The sequence below is a fragment of the Antrostomus carolinensis genome, unplaced genomic scaffold (assembly GCF_000700745.2).
Source record: "Antrostomus carolinensis isolate BGI_N321 unplaced genomic scaffold, ASM70074v2 scaffold21101, whole genome shotgun sequence".
Classification (NCBI taxonomy): Eukaryota; Metazoa; Chordata; class Aves; order Caprimulgiformes; family Caprimulgidae; genus Antrostomus; species Antrostomus carolinensis.
In genome coordinates this window covers 32,597-51,656 of record NW_010295094.1, presented here as the reverse complement: position 1 = coordinate 51,656, position 19,060 = coordinate 32,597, and the positions used below count along the sequence as shown (strand labels likewise).

Genomic DNA, 19,060 nt, shown 5'->3' with positions numbered 1-19,060 from the left:
TGAAGGGATCAATTCCCTCTCCTGGCCGAGGGGTGTGTGTTCAGCCCCGGGATGAGCACGTCCCAGGTGCGGTCCCTGCGTTAGACCTTCAGATGTTCTGGGCTGACCCATCTCCTCTCCAAGTTCAGTGTCATCTCAACGCTGAATGGGAACATTCCTGAAGTTTCAGAATGTTGTAAAAGACAAAATCATCTGCCCTTCATCTGGGGAACACTATCTACAACTTGTGAAAGTGCCACAGAGCAATTTTTCGAGTTTCCAAGGGTAGAATTTACACTTGAGGAAAAACAAAACCCACACACACACCTTAAACCAACTTTGTGACTTTTATTGATGGGCGACAACTTTATACTTCTAGATATCACTAACTGTGTACAATTAGGAACTCAACATTATAGGAGAGCAGACAGCAAAATTAAACAAAGCAGACTTAAAGAAATATCAATCTTAATTATTTTGACCATTTTTTTCTTTTTAAATTTCATGTACACAGAAGCATAAATGCAGTTTGAAATTTCTTAATAGCAATAAAGTTACAATCACCCATCTATATAGACTAACATCTTAACTCCAAATATTTGATCTGCAATGTGTAAAGCAGTTTCTCATCGCACAATTATTAAAAGGTGTCTTCCTATTAGGAACCAGCAACTCTGCATTTTTGTACGTTTGTACATTGTTTTTGAAGCACATAGGACCATTTCCATCTCATACACATCGGCTCATATTTTACCATTTATCAAAAAACTATTGGGGAAGCAGAGAGCGCTTTTTTTTTTTATTATTTTTTTATTATTTTTTTTTTTTACTTAAGTAAAGATAAAACATTTTCACAGAAATCTACAAGTTCTGTTGCTGGTGCAGGGTTTTCTTCTACTATGCAATTAGAAAGTGGGAATCAAATGCAAATCCCCTTTTTATTATCTTAGGATTCAGCATTAACTCAGATTAATTTTTATTTTTATTTTTTTTTCTATTTTTTGTGATTCATGAGACTCGAGTCTTTTCAACCAAGTGACTTCATTCTGCAAAGTCAAAAGTCAACACAAACTACGTTGTGCACAAACCCATGGTAGTTTCCTTTATCACTCTTATCCCACAGTTGCAAGGAAAGGGGAGGAAAAAAGAAAAAAAAAAAGAAAAAAAAAGAAAAAGAAAAAAAAGATTCACTCAAAAGAGCATTTACAGGAGGAGAAAAATAAAAAGTTAGTGATAGTTGGCGTTCTACAAAGCAGGTATCTTGCACACACAGAGTAAAGAGGGAGAAGTTTCACAGCAGGTCAACTCGGCGGTAGTACAGGAGGTAGGCTGTGCGCTCTGCAGACGGCTTCACCACCTGGTACTGATTGATCACTTTGACTGCCTGGTCATCGATGCGTAACCAGCCGTTGAGACCAATTTGGAAGACGTCCGTAGTGTAATGGCCACCAGTTGCGCTGTTTCCATGATGATAGACAACTGTAAAGAGAAATTTATGAGGCGTAAATATACTTGACATAGATAAATATCCACTGAAAAAATCATTCAAGAAAAAAAAAAATGTGACATATCGCTTTCTTCACAGCACACTCGTGGTTTTGCAGATGGTATGATCTGGCTTAAGCAAGAATCTTTAAGTGTTTAGTGCTTGCTGGCTTAGAGTCAAAGAATCACAGACTGGTGTGGGTCAAAAGGGACCTTAAAGCTCACCCAGTCCCAACCCCCCTGCCAGCAGCAGGGACACCTTCCACTAGACCAGGTTGCTCAAAGCCTCATCCAACCTGGCCTTGGAACACTTCCAGGGAGGAGCAGCCACAACTTCTCTGGCCAACCTGGGACACTGTCTCACCACCCTCACACCAAACAATTTCTTCCTCAGATCTCAGCTCCATCTCCCCTCTGCCACTTTCAAGCCATCACCCCTTGTTCTGTCACTCCCTGCCCTTGGCCAAAGTCCCTCCCCACCTTCCTGGAGCCCCTTCAGGTACTGGAAGGTGCTATAAGATCTTCCCAGAGCCTTCTCTTCTCCAGGCTGAACAGCCCCAACTCTCTCAGCCTGTCCTCACAGCAGGGCTGCTCCAGCCCTCGCATCATCCTCGTGGCCTCCTCTGGACTCATTCTAACTGGTCCATGTCTTTCTTTTGTTGGGGGCTCGAGAACTGGACACCGGCTTACATTTGATGCTATGCAATATTAGTAATGTTTCCCCAGCATACCAAATCTCAGGATTCTAAAAGAAGGTTTAAGTAAATTAAGATGCAAAAGCATCAAACTGCTTTTTATAACTTCCTAGAGTATTTTCTGGGAAGGATTTGCCTCACAAAGGCCATCTGCAACAGCACAGCACACTCTTCTGAGCTTCCAAAAGGTACTGCCACGCCTAGCGAGATATTCTACACTACACAACTGCTCTGTCTGCTGACAACAACAGTATTTTAATGAAAGTATTTGGAAAAAAACCCAAACCAAACAAAAAAACACCCCTCCTCCCCCCGCCTCCAAAAAAAAAAAAAACCCCAAGTAGAACTATGCAGTATATAAAAACCCCAAGATAAAACTATGTAATAGTCTTAAAAAAAGAAAAGCAAGACTTTTCAAACTGCATTGGTTAGAAATTTAAGCCAGTTATTCCTCCTCTGACCATTTTTTTCATTGTCTTAACTACAATTTTACTCTGAAAACAGGTTCTTTTGAAGTACCAATCTCCACGTTTCACATTTATTAGCTCTCTGTAACCTCCTTGACAAAACTGTGAGCTGAACACCTCTGATTAATCGCTAATACTGCTGCTTCCAAGAGAGAATCAAACTGCCTTTGCTCCTCAATTATCAAAGTGTTCTGCAGAAAAGACCTCTCAACTCTCCTTGAAGAAACCAAATCCAAAGCTCAATGCTGAGCTCTCCATGCGAGGTGTGGCAACTGCCTCCAAAGGAAGAGATCTTTTATGTGTGTAATTCTAAGGATGTGAATAAGAAATTGCATTTAACTCCTTTTAGGAACACGTGAGCCCTCAGCATATACTTAACAAGAACAAATAAAATACAGAATGAAGTGTCATATCTGACACAAAAGCAGTATATAATTCTGAAACTGTTTACATTCTTTCAGACTAGAGTCACACTTCAAGCTTACTCAAGATTTTCTTCATGTGTCTGTGAAAATAAACATTTTAGGATGATTTGGCTTTAGCAAAGCAAAAAGGCAGAATATCTACATATTTTGGGGAATTTAGGAAATAATTTTTTTACAGTAGCTTAAACTTTAATTTATTTTCTAAGATTTATTATTAATTAGGCAAATCCTGTATGATATCTGAAACTTAATTCTTCAAAAGCTTACTTTAGTAATTTAAAATTCATCTAACAAGCTCAGCTTCTGTGAATGACAACTCCTAGACTGACAGAAGACTGAAGTATTGTACTTTTCCACAGAGGGAGTTAGAAAAAATTACAGCGGTAACACATTTTCTTCAAGCTACCTTAAATACACTGTCTAAACTTGTCTCATGAAAACCACTATCAATAAAAAAATTACACTGCCAGAAACAGTCCTGAATTTCCACAAGAGACAGGTATGTTATTTCTTTCCGTAACCTCAGCGGTCACAAAAGTGGATCCAAACCACCAAGTCACAAAAGGCCACCAGTAGTGGCACAGATTTGGTGATGTAGAAGTGAAGACCTCTAGTTCTCTAGTTTATTATGTTCTCCTAACTCCAACACAAATAAGCAGGTGTAAATCATAAACTCTGCAGGAGTTGTAAACTTCAGGAAATTCATTACTACCCAGAGACTCTTGTTCAATACTAAAATGCTTCTTCTGAACTTTTACATGAGCTTCCAATAATGACCAATTTAGATATTTCATATACATCGCAGACACTTCAAAAACATCATTTCCTCACACAAAAATCATGATCTCCTCCACGTAAAACTTTTCCACCTACACTATGTTATTCACACCCTGCCAGCTATACTCATCTTGAGAGCTCAAAGGGATGCACAGCCAGCATCCAAACAGCCACGTCAGAAGACATTTGAAACATTATCCTGAGAATAGGTGGTGTATTTTAGACATAGTTATATTACAGCTGTATTTCAGCTTCTGCTGGTATTTCTCAGAACTTCTTTTGCATACAGCTGGAACAGTGAGATATATATAACTATATATATACAGCTATAACAATATATGTGTACATGCACAGATGCAAAAAACCCCCACTAAATACATGAATTTGACACCCACAAGCTACTTCAGTGTAATTTAAAAGAAAACATTTTATGTAATCCAGGAAACCCCAGTGTTTCTAGAATTCTATATGCAGAATTTATGTTTGCAATACAGGGACTAGAGTTATAGAGATAAAATACCTGCAAAGAGCCTGTAGGTTCTTTGGCCTTTAAAAATTTTACTTTTCACACCAGGAGATAGTAACTCTAGAAGGGGAAAAAAAAAAAAAAGTCACAAAGGTAATAGTTAGCAAGTTGAGAAATTCAATATTAAAGGGGTCAATTCTTAGAGAAAACAACCCTACCATAAAGGAGAAAGTTTAATTAAAATGTCTTTTGCAGCATTTAAAGAATACTCATGGTTCTGATATCTGGTAATCAAGGGAATGAATTTTGAGTTTAGCTGAACACTAATGTTTATGGCATGTTTAAAAGTATCAGCAAAAAAAACAGAAGGGGAGAAAAAAAAAAGGAGGGCAAAAGATCAAAAGATGAGAATTTTTTTTTTCCTTTCATTCTTGCTGTCAAGACAATGACAAAATCAATTTCAGATTCCAAGTCACACACACTCCTTAAATCTGCAGGAAGCTCTTAATTGGCCCGACTAATGTCAAGGATGTGGCAAAGGCTGTAAGACGTTTGACCACAATGTTCTTTGCAAAATGGATGCCCAAACTCATATGCAAGCAATGTCAGGTCAGCAAGACAAACCAGAAACCCAAATATATTCTTTTTATGAATAGAAAAAAAGAAAAAAAAAGAAGCATACAAGACATAAATCCAAATTACTAAGTTTCCAGACAATGATGGAAAAGAAATCTTATGCACAAAGCTGGGAGCAAAATAGAAAACTCAACCACTGATACCCCTAGGAAACCTATTATCTTTTTCTTAAAGAGGGGAAAATTCTGTTAAAAGAATCTTTACCTTTACTAATTTCCAGATCAACAGGATACTCAATATTCTTGATAAGCTTCTGGCATCCACCAGTTTTCTCATATACAAACCGCTTGAGGTGTAAAACAAGAACAGGAGGGAGTTCTTCTAGTGTCACCCTTCGACTGATCTCCACCTGACACATACATAGAACAAAGATGAAGAAAAATTGTCATTTTTTTTTTTGTTAACTGCTCACAGTTACTCCTTTAAAAGAGGAATAAGCTCCATCCTCAGGAACTGAGCTGGTGTATGGGAAAAGACGTCTGCTGCACTCAGCAGTTCCTCAGCTGCACTGCTCTGCATTAGCGTAACCCACAGATCAAAGCAGGTTTGTCTGACGGTGCCAGACTGAAGAGCAGCAGCTGAGGAACAGGCACAAGTTCTGCTGTCCTGACTGTGTGAAGAGGCTCTGATTTATGGCACCAACATCACCAGCTAGAAGCACCACAAATGTTTGTTTAGTGCACATGAGTCAAAGTCCCCAAAAAATTCTTGTAAGATCCTCGAGGAAGCAGTTTGGGAACTCCAGGGGATGTGAAGATTCCTTCTAAAGAGTATGTGGGAGGTCACCTGGAGAAGTAAATGAGGTAAGACTAGTTTGTTACTCAAGAGTCTTCACTTTTGGTAGAAAACATGAGCAGGTCTGAAAATAGGAATAAGAGACTGAAAAGAATATCCCTTCAGAGAGGATAAAAATTAAGTCCTTTAAAAAAAACTTATTAACTGTTGAAATATTCAAGATTTAACAAACTGACCTGCAGGCCAGAAGGAACCAAACCAACTTTCTTCAAGTGCTTGTGAGCAAGTGAAATTGAGTCAGAAACAGCAACAAAATGCCATTCCATTTTAAACACCTACTGTCACTTAAAACACCAATTATTTTAAACACTGGAGGAAAATCTGATTTCCTGTTTATATTAATACACACATAAAATTCAAAATCAGCTCCAAGTTATTAAAAAACAAACTTTAAGAGAAATCATTCACATTATTTGGACGATTATTCTTTTCATATCTATTGTTTATGCCCACAACTTGTAAAGAATACAAATCCAGATTAAAACAATCAAAAGACAGTAATAATTTTTAATAATATAATAATTATTATTTTTAGCTGAGTTCTCCTTCTGTAAAATGGAGATGAAATACTTCTCTGCAATACATTTTGAAAATTACTATCTGCAAAGTCCTATGCTTGTAGTGAAAACCCTGAACACAGTCAATGTGTTTAGGGTTTTCACTACAATTTTAATACAAGAACAGCTATTTTGACTTTAATTTCTTTTGAAAAAAGATCTAAAAGACATTGTGAATGCTTCTTTCCATTCAGACTCTAAAATATAAGCCAGACCAAACCTCCAGCACCTAATTTGAACACCCATTTCTTCCAAACCCCATAATTGAACACTGGGTTGTCAGTAAAGAAGTTAAAACCATCTGCAGTAAAACCCAAAAATGAATGACTAGCAAAACAAGATCTATGTGGTAAATCATGATGAGTTTGCATTGCAAATGCTCCTTTCACATGGAAGAAACTGGAGAAATAATGTTCTCTAACACTCACTGCTACTAAGCACACGAGGAAGACAAAATTTAGCAATCCATCTTTAGCTTTGCAAAGAAAATGGTCCATCCTTTCTTTATCTAACTGTGTTCTCATTCAGAGTATTTAGAAAACTTACAGAAATGAATGTCAGAGGGAAGAACTACAACTCAAGAGCCTCTTCCCACCCTGGCCTACTGAAAGAAGCTATGAACAGTGTACGTAAAACTTCCACCTGAGCAATCCATGCACATCAGAAATGATGTTCTTTACTAATGCACAACATAAGAAACCAGGGGAAAAAGTTTAATTTATTACCCTGTATCACACATTCTCAAACTGTAATGCCAAAAGCTTTTCTTCCTACAAAGTATTTCTCTATTATGTATTGTACTAATTGAAAAATAAGATTAAAAAATTTGCAGAGCTGCATGAGAATACAGAATAAGACGTCCTGATATATGAAGTGACAGAGAACCACAAGGCCTGGAGATCTCAAAAGGTTCTCCACTCCATCCCCTCTGAATCAATTATAATGATTTATGTAAATCCTGACTGGTGTTTGTCCAACCTTCTCTTAAAGAAGTGAGGAGAACTCTACAAGCACCATGGGCAACACTTAGTCCTATTCCTATTTACCATTTGAGCATCATGGAGAAAAATCAACCTTTTCCTTTTCAGAGTAGTTTTTGACATACTAAGTTTTACGTATAGTTCCATCTCTCTACTTCCATATTTGGTTTTTTTTTTTAATAACTCCTCCCCCTTATTCGTTCCTTTTACATCACAACTTTTACACTGCCATTTATTTTGATCACTCTTTTCCAGATATTCTCCCAATTCTGAAGAACATTTTCCTTGAACTGCTGACCTGGGTAGAGCAAACCAGTGCCAAACTATACGGTGCCAAAAACACTGAATGGAGGTGTTACAGGCTATTGAAGGATTTCAGATTATCCATCCAGAAAGACAGTAATCATCAGATGTTTTAGTGAGGTTCTAGATGGACTTCTTCCAGGCATACCATTAATGAATATTTCAATTTTTGATTTGTAAGTGAAATGTGTAAATCAAAACCCATCGAGGATAGACAGACCCACATAGAAAACCTGTTCTGCTCAAAGAGTTTTCTTCTTAAAGCTAGAGCATGCTTTCAAACAATATTCTGAAGAGCTGCTTCTTTACTAAGAACATCTGGCAATGCCCAGGAGTCAGTATGTTGAGATCAGCTAAAAGCTATTTTACTCATAATAGTATATATTATTACTACAGTTCACCCTGTTTATTTAATATACACTCCAATAAAATCTCCAACCAATTACTACACCAACTCAGAAAATATACCTATTTACTGGCATGGTTTTGTTTAACAGTTAGTTCTTTTCCTTTCAGTCTACCTGTTCAAGCATAAGTCATTTTACTGTTGTAGGGCACTTTGAAAAGGTTAGTACCTCTTTTGTTAACATAAATAACAGTGTTCAAGTAACTATTTGTAAAGCAAGAGCTGTATAAAAACTCTTTTAAAAAGTTTAGTATTTGGTTTTGGTAAAAGTTTAGTAAACAGGGGGTCAACAGAACACACCTCTTGTTTGGTTTTTGTGGTATAACCCTGGACAGACTCTCTTGCCACCAAACTTTCCAATGCATCCTGAACGGTGCGAATCTTGTCTGACTGGATATCCAGTTGCAGGGTGAAGAAAGGTTGCAGTGTAGCAGACTCCTTAGAACTCTGCTGGTAAACAACAGATCTATGGAAACAAAAGAGTTAAAATGTAATAAAGCCCAGTAATTTTCAACAATATAGAACCTTCAAGTTAGAACTGATCAAAATCTACTTTAGTAACTCAGTTTATAGTTAAATCCCAAGTAACACACACAAATACAAAGGTTAAGCGTAAGTTTCAACAACCTGAATCCACTTTACTGCAATTTACATTATTTTCACATCTATTTAGAGCATACAGATGAGGTTATATTTGAATTGTTTTATTTATGCAAGGATTAAAACAGTTATTGGATAAGCATGAAAAGTTTAAAGAAAAATACTGACATTTTTCTATAATGCATTTTAAAAAAAGATCCACCTCGGGACTCATTTGTGTTAGTATTTGAAATTACGTTATCCTAAAGATCTTCAGAAGTGCAAAATACTACTTCTTATCTAATGGCATGTTCTACTGTAAAAATCACAACTGATTCCAGATTCTCCAATAAAAATACACACATTTATTGGTCACTTCACTAACACCAATTTCAAAGCGATTTTAAACTGTTTGCTTCAATCTTGCCATAGGAAACATAAACTACGCTCCATCGAGGACTGGCATTTCCTTTTCCTCCCATAATTTTCTGTGTCCAGACTTTGTCCATGTACTCCTTTGTAAATAAACTGGAATCTTTTGGAAAACTGGCAGGAGGAACGACTTAAGGCATGAGGACACGTTTCCTGTTTCTTTGGGTTTTATTTTGTGTTTGAAGTGTATTCAGTTGCAGCCTTTAAGCAGTTTGCCTGGGTGATCATTGCTTTGTGCAATGAGACAGAACACTCAGCCACAACGTCACTGCACTAAGTGGACTCTTCCTGATTTTCATTTTTCTTGAACTTTGCTGAAAACTGAAAACCATCAAACAGGCCTCAAGATTTTTTTTTTTTTTCTTCAAATTTTGAAAGCAGTACTTACATTAAAAAAAACCTCAGCTACTGCAAAAATGTGGGTTTATACAGCCAAAGAAATAATTTATTTATATCATATAGATATATTTTTATATATCATTTATATTGTTACGCTTGTTACAGTGCCTTACAAGGCTTGAAAGCAGTATGATAATTAATATAGCTCTAATCCATGTAGCCACACTGAAATTTCTCCAGGTCACACATGAAATGTTAACATACAGGTTTAATACCTGCACTGCAAACTCCAATCAAAACCGGCCCTTTGATTCAGGCAAAGCCCCGAAGCACCAATAAAAAGTCAATGCATCTTTATATTGGCAAATATATAAGCTTCAGAGGAAAGAGAGCATATGAAAAACAGCAGCATCTTTATTTCAGTTTAACATTTCCTCCTTGGCTATATTTAAGGACAAAACCTTCAACACATGGCAAGCACAGCGTTTCAAACAAACCCTTCACTGTGTAAGTCTCGGTGCTTTTGGATACACTTCCCAAATCCTTTTTAAGCTAATCATTATTTAGTGCAATAATCAATAAATGCTAACAACTCCAACTGTTTTCAAGTCCATGGTATTAAAGATTTAATTAATAATACCAATATTATTCTGAAAAGATAAGGTTAAGGAAAATTCAATTAGTTAAGGGAAAATGCATAATTTTCAATGAATAATCACTCTCGGGTACTGTAAGAACTCTCCAGTAAGAATTTTTCAGGACAACAGGCACTGCCCATTGCTGCCTGGCATAAACTACAACATAATTGATATATTTTCTTTTAAAATAACAGTGCATTTGAAGGAAAAAGTTGCTACTACTTATGGAAATATTTAGCTGGCTTGTGAGCTAGCTGGCATAACAAATATTTGAAATTCACACAAGCTGAAAGTCAAAATGGACACCTGCACATGAACAAACCAGATCCTGACAGAACGGTGTATCTTCCTATTTACACATTTTAAGTCTTATATTGCACAAGTGAATTTTTTTTTAAGCAATTTTGCTTAACTAGGCATTTAACAGACAATTAAAGCCTCGAGGACAGCCTAAAGTTTCCCAAGCCAAAAGATGCCAATTCAAACCAATTTCCTAGGCTGCTTTTTCCATTTCTTTTTTTTTTTCCTATTTCTGATGCTTTCATTTAGTGGACTTCTACTGGCAATTCTGTATTCAGTCCTTCCTATCTCCACCCTCAGCCTCAGAGGATGAAGCTTTCCACATCACAACAGGGGATAGTGTTTCTGCGGTAAATTGCGTGACCTAGTTTGGAGGCAAAATAAAATGGGTGTGGTGACAGCAGACAACAGATGTCGCATTGGACCCTGTGGTTCTGCTGCTCAGTGCAAGTTTTTGCCTTTTTTCAGTATTACCTTTGTTTTACATTATTTTCTGTGGACTTCTACAGAAGACATTATTCTCTTAGTATTCTTAATTGAAAAACTAATGGAATCATAAGGAGATCGAAACAGTTCTGACTATGATAAATATACTAAGGGTATTAACAATACCTTGGGTACGATGGCAAACATGCCAGCAATGTGGAATTTCATCCATACGTACAAACACCAGTCTGCCAATTTCTATGGAAAATATAATTTATTTGCCAGCTGTCTGACTCAAATCCCAGAAGAATCCTTTCAGTGCATTTCACGGGCAGAAGGCACTAGCCCGCATGATTCACACCTCTAGATTGAATACCTGGCAACACAGGGAGTCAAACACTAGCAATTAAGTGTCTGTCTCCAATTTAAAAATAATTCTTCAAGTCTAGCATTTTTGTTTTGGAATATGTTTTTAGCAAGTGTTTACTTTCATTTTAAATTATATATTTCTCCAAACAAGTCATGATGAGGCTTCCTTCCTTTCCAAAAAATATTCTTTCAGTATCTACTTTCTGCCTTCACCTGGTATCAGACCTGAACGTTAAGTAATGTCTCACATTCTTTTCATTCCTGTAACATCTTACAGTAATTTAACATTTTTATAAACATCTTTTGCCTTTAACATTTATTAACTATTAACTAAAACTTTCCTGTCTCTGGGAAGCCTAAGTGTCCCAACAACCAAAAGTTTACAGTTTTTTATTTTATTTCATTCTTTTACTAACCAGATTCAGCTCGTAGCAAATCTCACTATCCCTTAGTATCCTTATTTACAAAATGAGCCAAAACTCCTCAGAGGTAAAAATCAGGTAGTTCTAAAGTTCTTTGGAATTCTTATACATTAATATACAACACATACATAAATAGTCTGTTCTTTTAAGATACTTAAAAAGATTCAGACTCCTAAGTCACAAAATCATTTGATCATTGATCAATCCTTTGATCACTCTGCTCCATCTTCTGAACCCTCCTCACACATAACAAATGCTTCAGGGCAGAACATTCACCTCTCCTGACCTGAACAAACTGTGTAACAGTCTCTTCCACTGAACTATCCAATAATGGTGAAAAATACAGAAAGTAAAGCAGAGGAAAAAGTCACCTGTAAAGGCAAAGCAGCCTATGGTCTCAACAACTTTCACAAAAAAGTACTATACCTTATATGACCACCAAAAATATCAGTGATTGGAGTCTGAACAAAGTCTGCCTGGCGAGTGACTGAGGATTTGTTGCGAGGTCCCACTTGCTCCCATTCATCCTCACTGCCTTCCCCTTGCTCATCTTGTACCTCTTCTTCATGAACAGTCTGAGCCTCAGGGCCATTGGAAACTGAGAGTTCTTAAAGGGAGGAAGGAAGAAAAAGAAAAAAAAAAAAAAGGTTTTTTTGTTTGTTTGGTTTGGTTTTTGTTTGTTTGGGTTTTTTTAACAAAAACATGTATACAGATAAAGAATTTGAAAGAGAAAAACCCAATACAAATAATTTTCAGAGGATAAAATGTTTTCACAGATCATAGATTTGAGAAAGTAAATGAGAAGTATATTCCAGGCTCACTCATAGCTTACATTAACAGAACACAGCTCACTGATGACTGTACGTCAACAGATGTAGTTTTCTAGCAAAGTTTGATATATTTTTAGTAGCAAGTTTTTGGGGGTAGAAAATTAAAAAGCCAAGTGTTATTCTGGAAACATAATTATGCCATTATTAAATACAACTCCTTTTCTGCACAGATATTTTACAGGGAACCCAAGGCTTAGCAAATATTTTCTTTGCAAGTGCCAAAGTCAGGAGGCTATAAACTGCACACAGCTGAAGAACAAAATATGGAATGATCATTTTATATCATAAAAAAAAAAATTTACCCTACTAAAGAGAAACTGGATAACTAGTGATCTTCATTCTATACTTGGCTAATACTTGGCTAAGACAAACACTGTTTTGTTTCATTTTTAATAGAGAACCCAAATATAAAGCCACAGTAAAATAGAATGGTATTTTTCTCTGCATACGAGTTCTAATACTTCTTCCAAAGAAAATTTTTCCCCAACTTTGTCAATAAAAATTTTAAAATAATTTAATGTTCTGTTTTATACTGGATATAAATTAGTCATTAGTCTAGAAGTTCCCACTTCAAAAAAAAAAAAAAAAAGATCTTAATCAACAGTGGTTTAAAGATCAGTGACGAAGCACACTGGTATATTTCTGAACTACCATGGAGAGAGCCAAAACCCCAGTAAACAACTGACAGTGCAGGTATTATGAACGGCAGACAAACATACCTATGCTTCAGTCAATTTGAGTTAGCCTCAAATAATGCTCAGCTGAGCTCAGCAAAAATTTGTAACACAGAAATTTGTGTTTTTAGAAGGACTGGGTATATAACATCATTATTGTCATTCAGAGCATTTACAGAATGATAATGCTTTTCCAAATACCCACTAACACTTTAGAGAATCTGTAAATTTGACAGAATGGACTGATTTTATCCTTTGGATAGATGTTGACAAAAGATGATTTGTTAATGTCTTTGAGTCCCCTAAAACATGGCATTCTAACCCTATCTCAGCATCTACACCAAACATCTCTTCTGCATTACAGAATCGCCACAAAAAAAAGGAGCATTTGAAAGAAATTAAGTTTGTGACAAAAAAACCCTCCACTAACTTTCATTATGTGGGGAGAGAAGTTTCTTTAGGGTCAGCATTTCTTCGTGTAGTCCATTGAGGATAAATCCCAAGTATTCTTCAGCATCCTCTTGCCTGCCCTGAAGAAAATGGGTTTTTTCAATTATTACATGGCATTTTCATGTTTTCATTTTAACAGATGGTTCACGACATTGAACATTCTCCCATTTAGCTAATTTACCAACTACTCAGTCTAAACTGTAAAGTCAAATAAGTTGAAATTTTACTATAACAACCCTTCATTTTTAACCAGTTCAAAAAGAACCTACACAGTAATTAGCAAGTACACACATAAGCTTGCCTGGATACAAGAATTTCTGCATTCTTCTCAATACAAATTTGATTTAATATGCAAGTTAGTAATGATTTTTGCTATTTCTTTACAAAGTAGTATTAAAAATTGACAAATCAGAAGATAGTTTGAACCATTAACTCTCCTTTAAATTGAAATTAAATTGAAGTGTCTGTGGACCTTCAGCTATTACAAGCTGAATCCCAAGCTGAAGTGAACAACTGCTCATTACTTAAATATAAATCAACAGTTATCTTCTTTATAAAAAGAGATGTTTCATTCCAATTGTACTATTTTCATTATTCTGACATATCAAACCGCCAAACTTAAATTATAGGAGGGTCTTAATTATTTAAGTCCCAAGCAGTCTAGCTTCATTATAATGAACTCTCAACTAGTTGATTTTAGGAATATTTAGGCAGAGAATCTGATGTATGGTTTTACACTGTTTTAATGACAGTGACTGCCTTGCAATGCAATTAGAAAAGTCAAAGGTTTGTAAGTCACACCTTTTCCGACAGACTTGACTTTATAACTGTTAAGAGTCTATAAATGTATGTAGGTTCAAAGGCAGCTCCTGGTCGGATGTCTCTCACAATTTTTTCGCCTAAAGCTGTAATGCAAAGAGAAGTCCATATAAATAAAAACATACAGAAGTTTTTCTACGTTACAACTTAACATTCTCTTCACACATCACTAGATTTTAGAACCCAAAATTATTTTGTATTAATACTTTTGTTACAATTTCAGTGACTCAAGCTCAGAATTCAGAAGATACAATTCACATCTGTAAACATTTTTTTTTTTAAATATCTTGCATTGCCCTACATAGACTGACAGATGATCTGGAAAAGTTAGTACTCTCTTTTTATAGTCAACACTTTGAAGATTAACAAGTCTATCCATAATCACTGTAAAAGAACAATTCTGCTTCTATTTAAATTTTTATACTTCTTTCGTATTCAAAGAACACTTCCTTAAATCTTTTCTATATTTGTAATTCTAATAGATTACTCTTCCTCACTGCAGAAAAAAAAAAAAAAAATCAAAGCACAAACAAGATTGCAGTTTGACAGCATGTTCAACCTAATGGCAATAAGAGGCCCCAGAAACTGTATTTGAAAATCATATAATAAAATAAAATGACCTAGAAGCATTAAGACAGTTAAGATTTGTTTTACAGAAACAAAACTTAAGTGGCAAACCACAGAAATGTCTGAACTGTTCGGAAATCACTGGAACCACCAGCTCCTTGTGATATTTTCTTATGATGTTACATAAACACATTCCTGAAACTGTTTTTTATTTTTATAAGTTTTATTATAAAACTCATTTGGTTTAGAGATCAAAAAAATGAAAACTACAAGATAATTTATTTGCATTAAAAAAAATGTTCTAATCTTCACTACATAATCATCATTGACCCTAAAATTGTATTAGCAAGAATCATACACTTCTACAATTTTCACATTGCCATAGGGTATGTTTTGAGGAGGAATTAAAAGCCAGGATAACATGCCTGCAGGCAATCTCTGACTGCTAAAGAGACCTATTATGGCCCCATTTTGTCCTGTGAGTGTTCAGTATTTAAGGAAGAATGACAGAATTGAGCATGTTGATAAATCAAACAGCTAGAAACAGGTAAGGAAGGAAGGAGAGGAAAATACAGTGATTATCAAAATCAAATACAGTGATTTTTTTTAGAAAGGGCATGTTCTTAGAAGATATCTTAATAGTTAAGCTGACCTTGAACAAAAACCATTCTTACTGCAATTGTGCATTTGGTTTACCAAAGAGAAGAAAAGTGCAACACCTATGATTTCTTGACATGAATGAGAAAAAGGGTAACACTGACAGAAAAGCAACAGCAAAATTTTTAAGATACGAAGAAATCTCAAAAGTCCAAAGAGCCATGAAAGGGATTAAGCACCAGAATTTAAATGTCTCAAGTACATCACACAATGCAGATCCTTACCCCGAAGACTTCTTATCATGATTTTACTACTTTTCTCCCCCTATTCCCACTCACCTTGTTTTGCTTTAGGAGGTACAGGCATATTAGTGAACTCATTCATTAAACGAACACTGAAACAGAACGGAAGGAACAACTAGACATGAGCAGCAAGTTAAGACTTAGAAGGACAAATAATAAAATTAGATCATTGTCATTACTGACTGCCAAAAAAAAAAAAATTAACTGAAGAATATCATAATGAAGTCTGAGTAAAGTTCAAACATAAAAATTAACCTGATCATTGCTAATGAAATCAAGGTGTTAGGTGAGCTCTTGCAGCTCTCATGGTTCATTTTTGCATATTAAACACTATTTAAAACTGATATTCCTCAGGCAACAGGAATCTTCCTGTAGTCAAGTACCTTCCTTGACTAGTCAAGCAACTGTAAAATACCAAGTTCATTATAAAAGCCATATATCACCAAAAAAACACACAAAAAAGACTTCTGGATACGTATCAACTTTCAACAACTGCAGTAAACAATCATTTGTTAAATACTTCTGAATAAGCTCAGTCAGATCACAGATTTTTATTTTTTATTTTAAACAAGCTACTTACAAACTGTCTATCATTGGTGTTGAGGTACACGGCCGCTGTGATTTTGAATAGATTGGAATGGACTTCATTAAATGATACATTGGAGGGCAAGCAACCAAGGCTTGCAGGGTCTATGCAGTGGCATTAAGGAAATATTCAGAAAACATAATCTGTATCTTAACCAAATACTCAATTATATTTAAAATTATATGCAAAAGAAAGCTAACTCTTTATTATGTTGACTAATCAAATACCTAAATTGGAACATAAGGATGGAGTTTTATCACAACATTAGCTAACAAGGTACAGAAGTTATATTTAAAAACTCTGGCATCTTGTAATTTCACTGTGAAATCACTGTCAGTGATTTCATTGACATTTTAATAATGTCAACAACTTTAATTACAGGGGAAGGAAACATTTAGTCTAGGAGCAGGAGATGAAAAGTACTTTCATAAGGAACTTTATAAAATTAACAATTTGAAAACTGGTGATAACCTGTAACATGTTTTCTGAAAAGCTGACAGACTTCAAAAGTTAAAGGTGATGATTCACCCCATAACCAAACCAAACAAACCCGCTGCAACGTGAAACATTCTGCAGGGTCAAGAAGAGTTTGGAGCAACCAGTAAAGCTACAGTGTATGTTGGGAGAAAATACTTTTAAAATATCAAAATCCATGCTACCTGGTGAGAATAGTGAACAGAGGAAATGTATTAAAAAACTGGAGGGGCAGGGAAACAACAGAAAAGGCAGAGAGATATATAAAAGCTAGAGAGATTTATAACCTGATCTCCACAGTGTGCAAAAATTCCCATGTAACATTTTGAGACTTAAAAAAAAAATAGGAGCTACTACGTACAACCAGATGAGTGTAGAACTGGTTATGTGAGATAAAAACTGACATCTAAAGCAGAACCGCTGGTCTGAAAATAGGTTATTAGGTTCTGCAATGATCAATCTTGAAATTAGTCTTAATATTTCACTAGCAGTTAAAGTAAAAGCAACCTGTCACTTGCGGTGAGCCGTTGCTAAGACGAGTTATATAGCTATATTAATAATAAAAATATTTTTAATAACTAACTAATGCAGCACTGAAGAAGGAAGACTTCTGCCACCCAAGGTAAAAATTACTTTCGCAGGGGATTATAATTCTAATACATTAGGAGTGAGTTCATCTTCCATCCCACTGCAAAGGGAAAAACATTGCATTTACACAAATGATACGACAGTGACAGCCTGCTCAACAGAAAACCAAATGGTCTGCTTATCAAATTGCCTAAGAGTAAGACTAGTTACTTTAAGTACAAAAGTTGATGCACAGAGTCATGAGTAAACACAATGAGAAATTACAAGGTTTTCAGTCAGGAGAAAGTTCTGAAATATTTTGACAGAGGTAACAGAGAAATTGCAAACAGGATTGTGCAACCAACTGCAGGGGAACCCTGGACACCAGGTTCAACCATACAGAATTTCTAGATGATTTCTTAAGCCTTTTAACCACACTTTCATATAATACTTACCAGAATAATCCAGAAAAACTTTGACAGATATAATATACAAACTTTAACTTAAGTGTATTATTTTTTTCCAAGGTAAGGATACAGCATTGATGTAGCACCAGTTTCCTTTGTTGATCAGCCCTCGGGGTTGCAAAGACACTGGTTTATGTATTAGTCTTACATTTTCCAGTATTTCTGCAGAGTGAGAAACAGTAAATTAAGCATCAATAAAACAAGCACATTAGCCATCAAAATGAGTATTTGTTGATGCATTACAAAATAATGCAAAACAATTGACAAGATTCCCATAAACTTCAGCAAATCATTTTCACTCCATTTAAACGCTGCTCGTATTTCCAATCAGACTGATTTCTTCAACCAAAGCCAACATGAAATTTGTGTCAGGAGGATGCTGGTACAAAACTTATCATTGTCATTCCAAAACTGAGAAGACCCAGTTGTTTTTATTTTTGTTTTCCTAAAACCAGATACTTTTATTTATATATATATAGATATAAATTCCCATTGGCTGTAATCCGTTGACGCCAATTTTGTGAAGTATTTCCCAAATTCTTCTGCTTTGAAGAGAGATGAAGCTGACAGAGCAGTTTACAAGTTTCAACATACACTATCTCACAACAAAAATATCTTAGAGCAAACAGACAGGTAGATGTTACCATGGTCTTCTGAATAGCAGGTTTTATTCACTGGTTTAAGACTTTTAAAATCTAAAAGATAACAAGCTAACAGAATATAATGCCTACTGTTTTCCTGCTTTCATAAACTTCAGCAGTGGCCCAAATTTAACAATTAGAAACCACTGCATATAAATAATTTGGTGTCATTTATGAAACTGAGAGCAACAGGGGGAGTTTTTCCAGGAAGTCTGACCTGTTATTTAGGTATCTAAATAAAAACTGTTTCAGGAAAATATTGGATCTGCTATATTTTAAATGTGCAAAATAAGGACAAGAGGTATACAAGACAGAATGAAAAATGCCAATAAACATAGTAATTGTCTACCAAGGGGGTTATTGATTTTTATAAGAAATGTGAAGGCCTCTAAAGCCTTTATAGCCCACACTGCATCAACTTAAAGAGTTTGAGCTGTTCACTAAAACAGACAAGATAACATGACACAGGTGGAAAAGCAGAGGCACAAAATCATAACTAAGCAAAGGGGGTGGCACAATTACAAACAAAATCCACGTCCTTCTACTTCCAAACTCTCTCTTTACCTGTAAGATCATATTTTCTGCTGACACCAGCAGGTCTAACCAAGTA

The 19,060-nt window shown here is 35.5% G+C and overlaps 1 protein-coding gene across 1 annotated transcript in view; it reads right to left on the bottom strand.

Annotated features, from left to right (window-relative positions):
• Window positions 1–980: 980 nt before the first annotated feature.
• Window positions 981–19,060, bottom strand: part of USP10 (ubiquitin specific peptidase 10) — a gene marked incomplete at its 5' end in the record, with an annotated part of 30,534 nt that continues 12,454 nt past the window's right edge. The window contains 10 exons of the mRNA XM_010177870.2: window positions 981–1,458; window positions 4,349–4,414; window positions 5,135–5,279; window positions 8,272–8,437; window positions 11,903–12,083; window positions 13,411–13,510; window positions 14,232–14,335; window positions 15,752–15,807; window positions 16,296–16,405; window positions 17,880–17,971. Coding sequence (XP_010176172.1) covers window positions 1,271–1,458; window positions 4,349–4,414; window positions 5,135–5,279; window positions 8,272–8,437; window positions 11,903–12,083; window positions 13,411–13,510; window positions 14,232–14,335; window positions 15,752–15,807; window positions 16,296–16,405; window positions 17,880–17,971 — 1,208 coding nt within the window. The remainder of the gene's footprint in view (window positions 1,459–4,348; window positions 4,415–5,134; window positions 5,280–8,271; window positions 8,438–11,902; window positions 12,084–13,410; window positions 13,511–14,231; window positions 14,336–15,751; window positions 15,808–16,295; window positions 16,406–17,879; window positions 17,972–19,060) is intronic.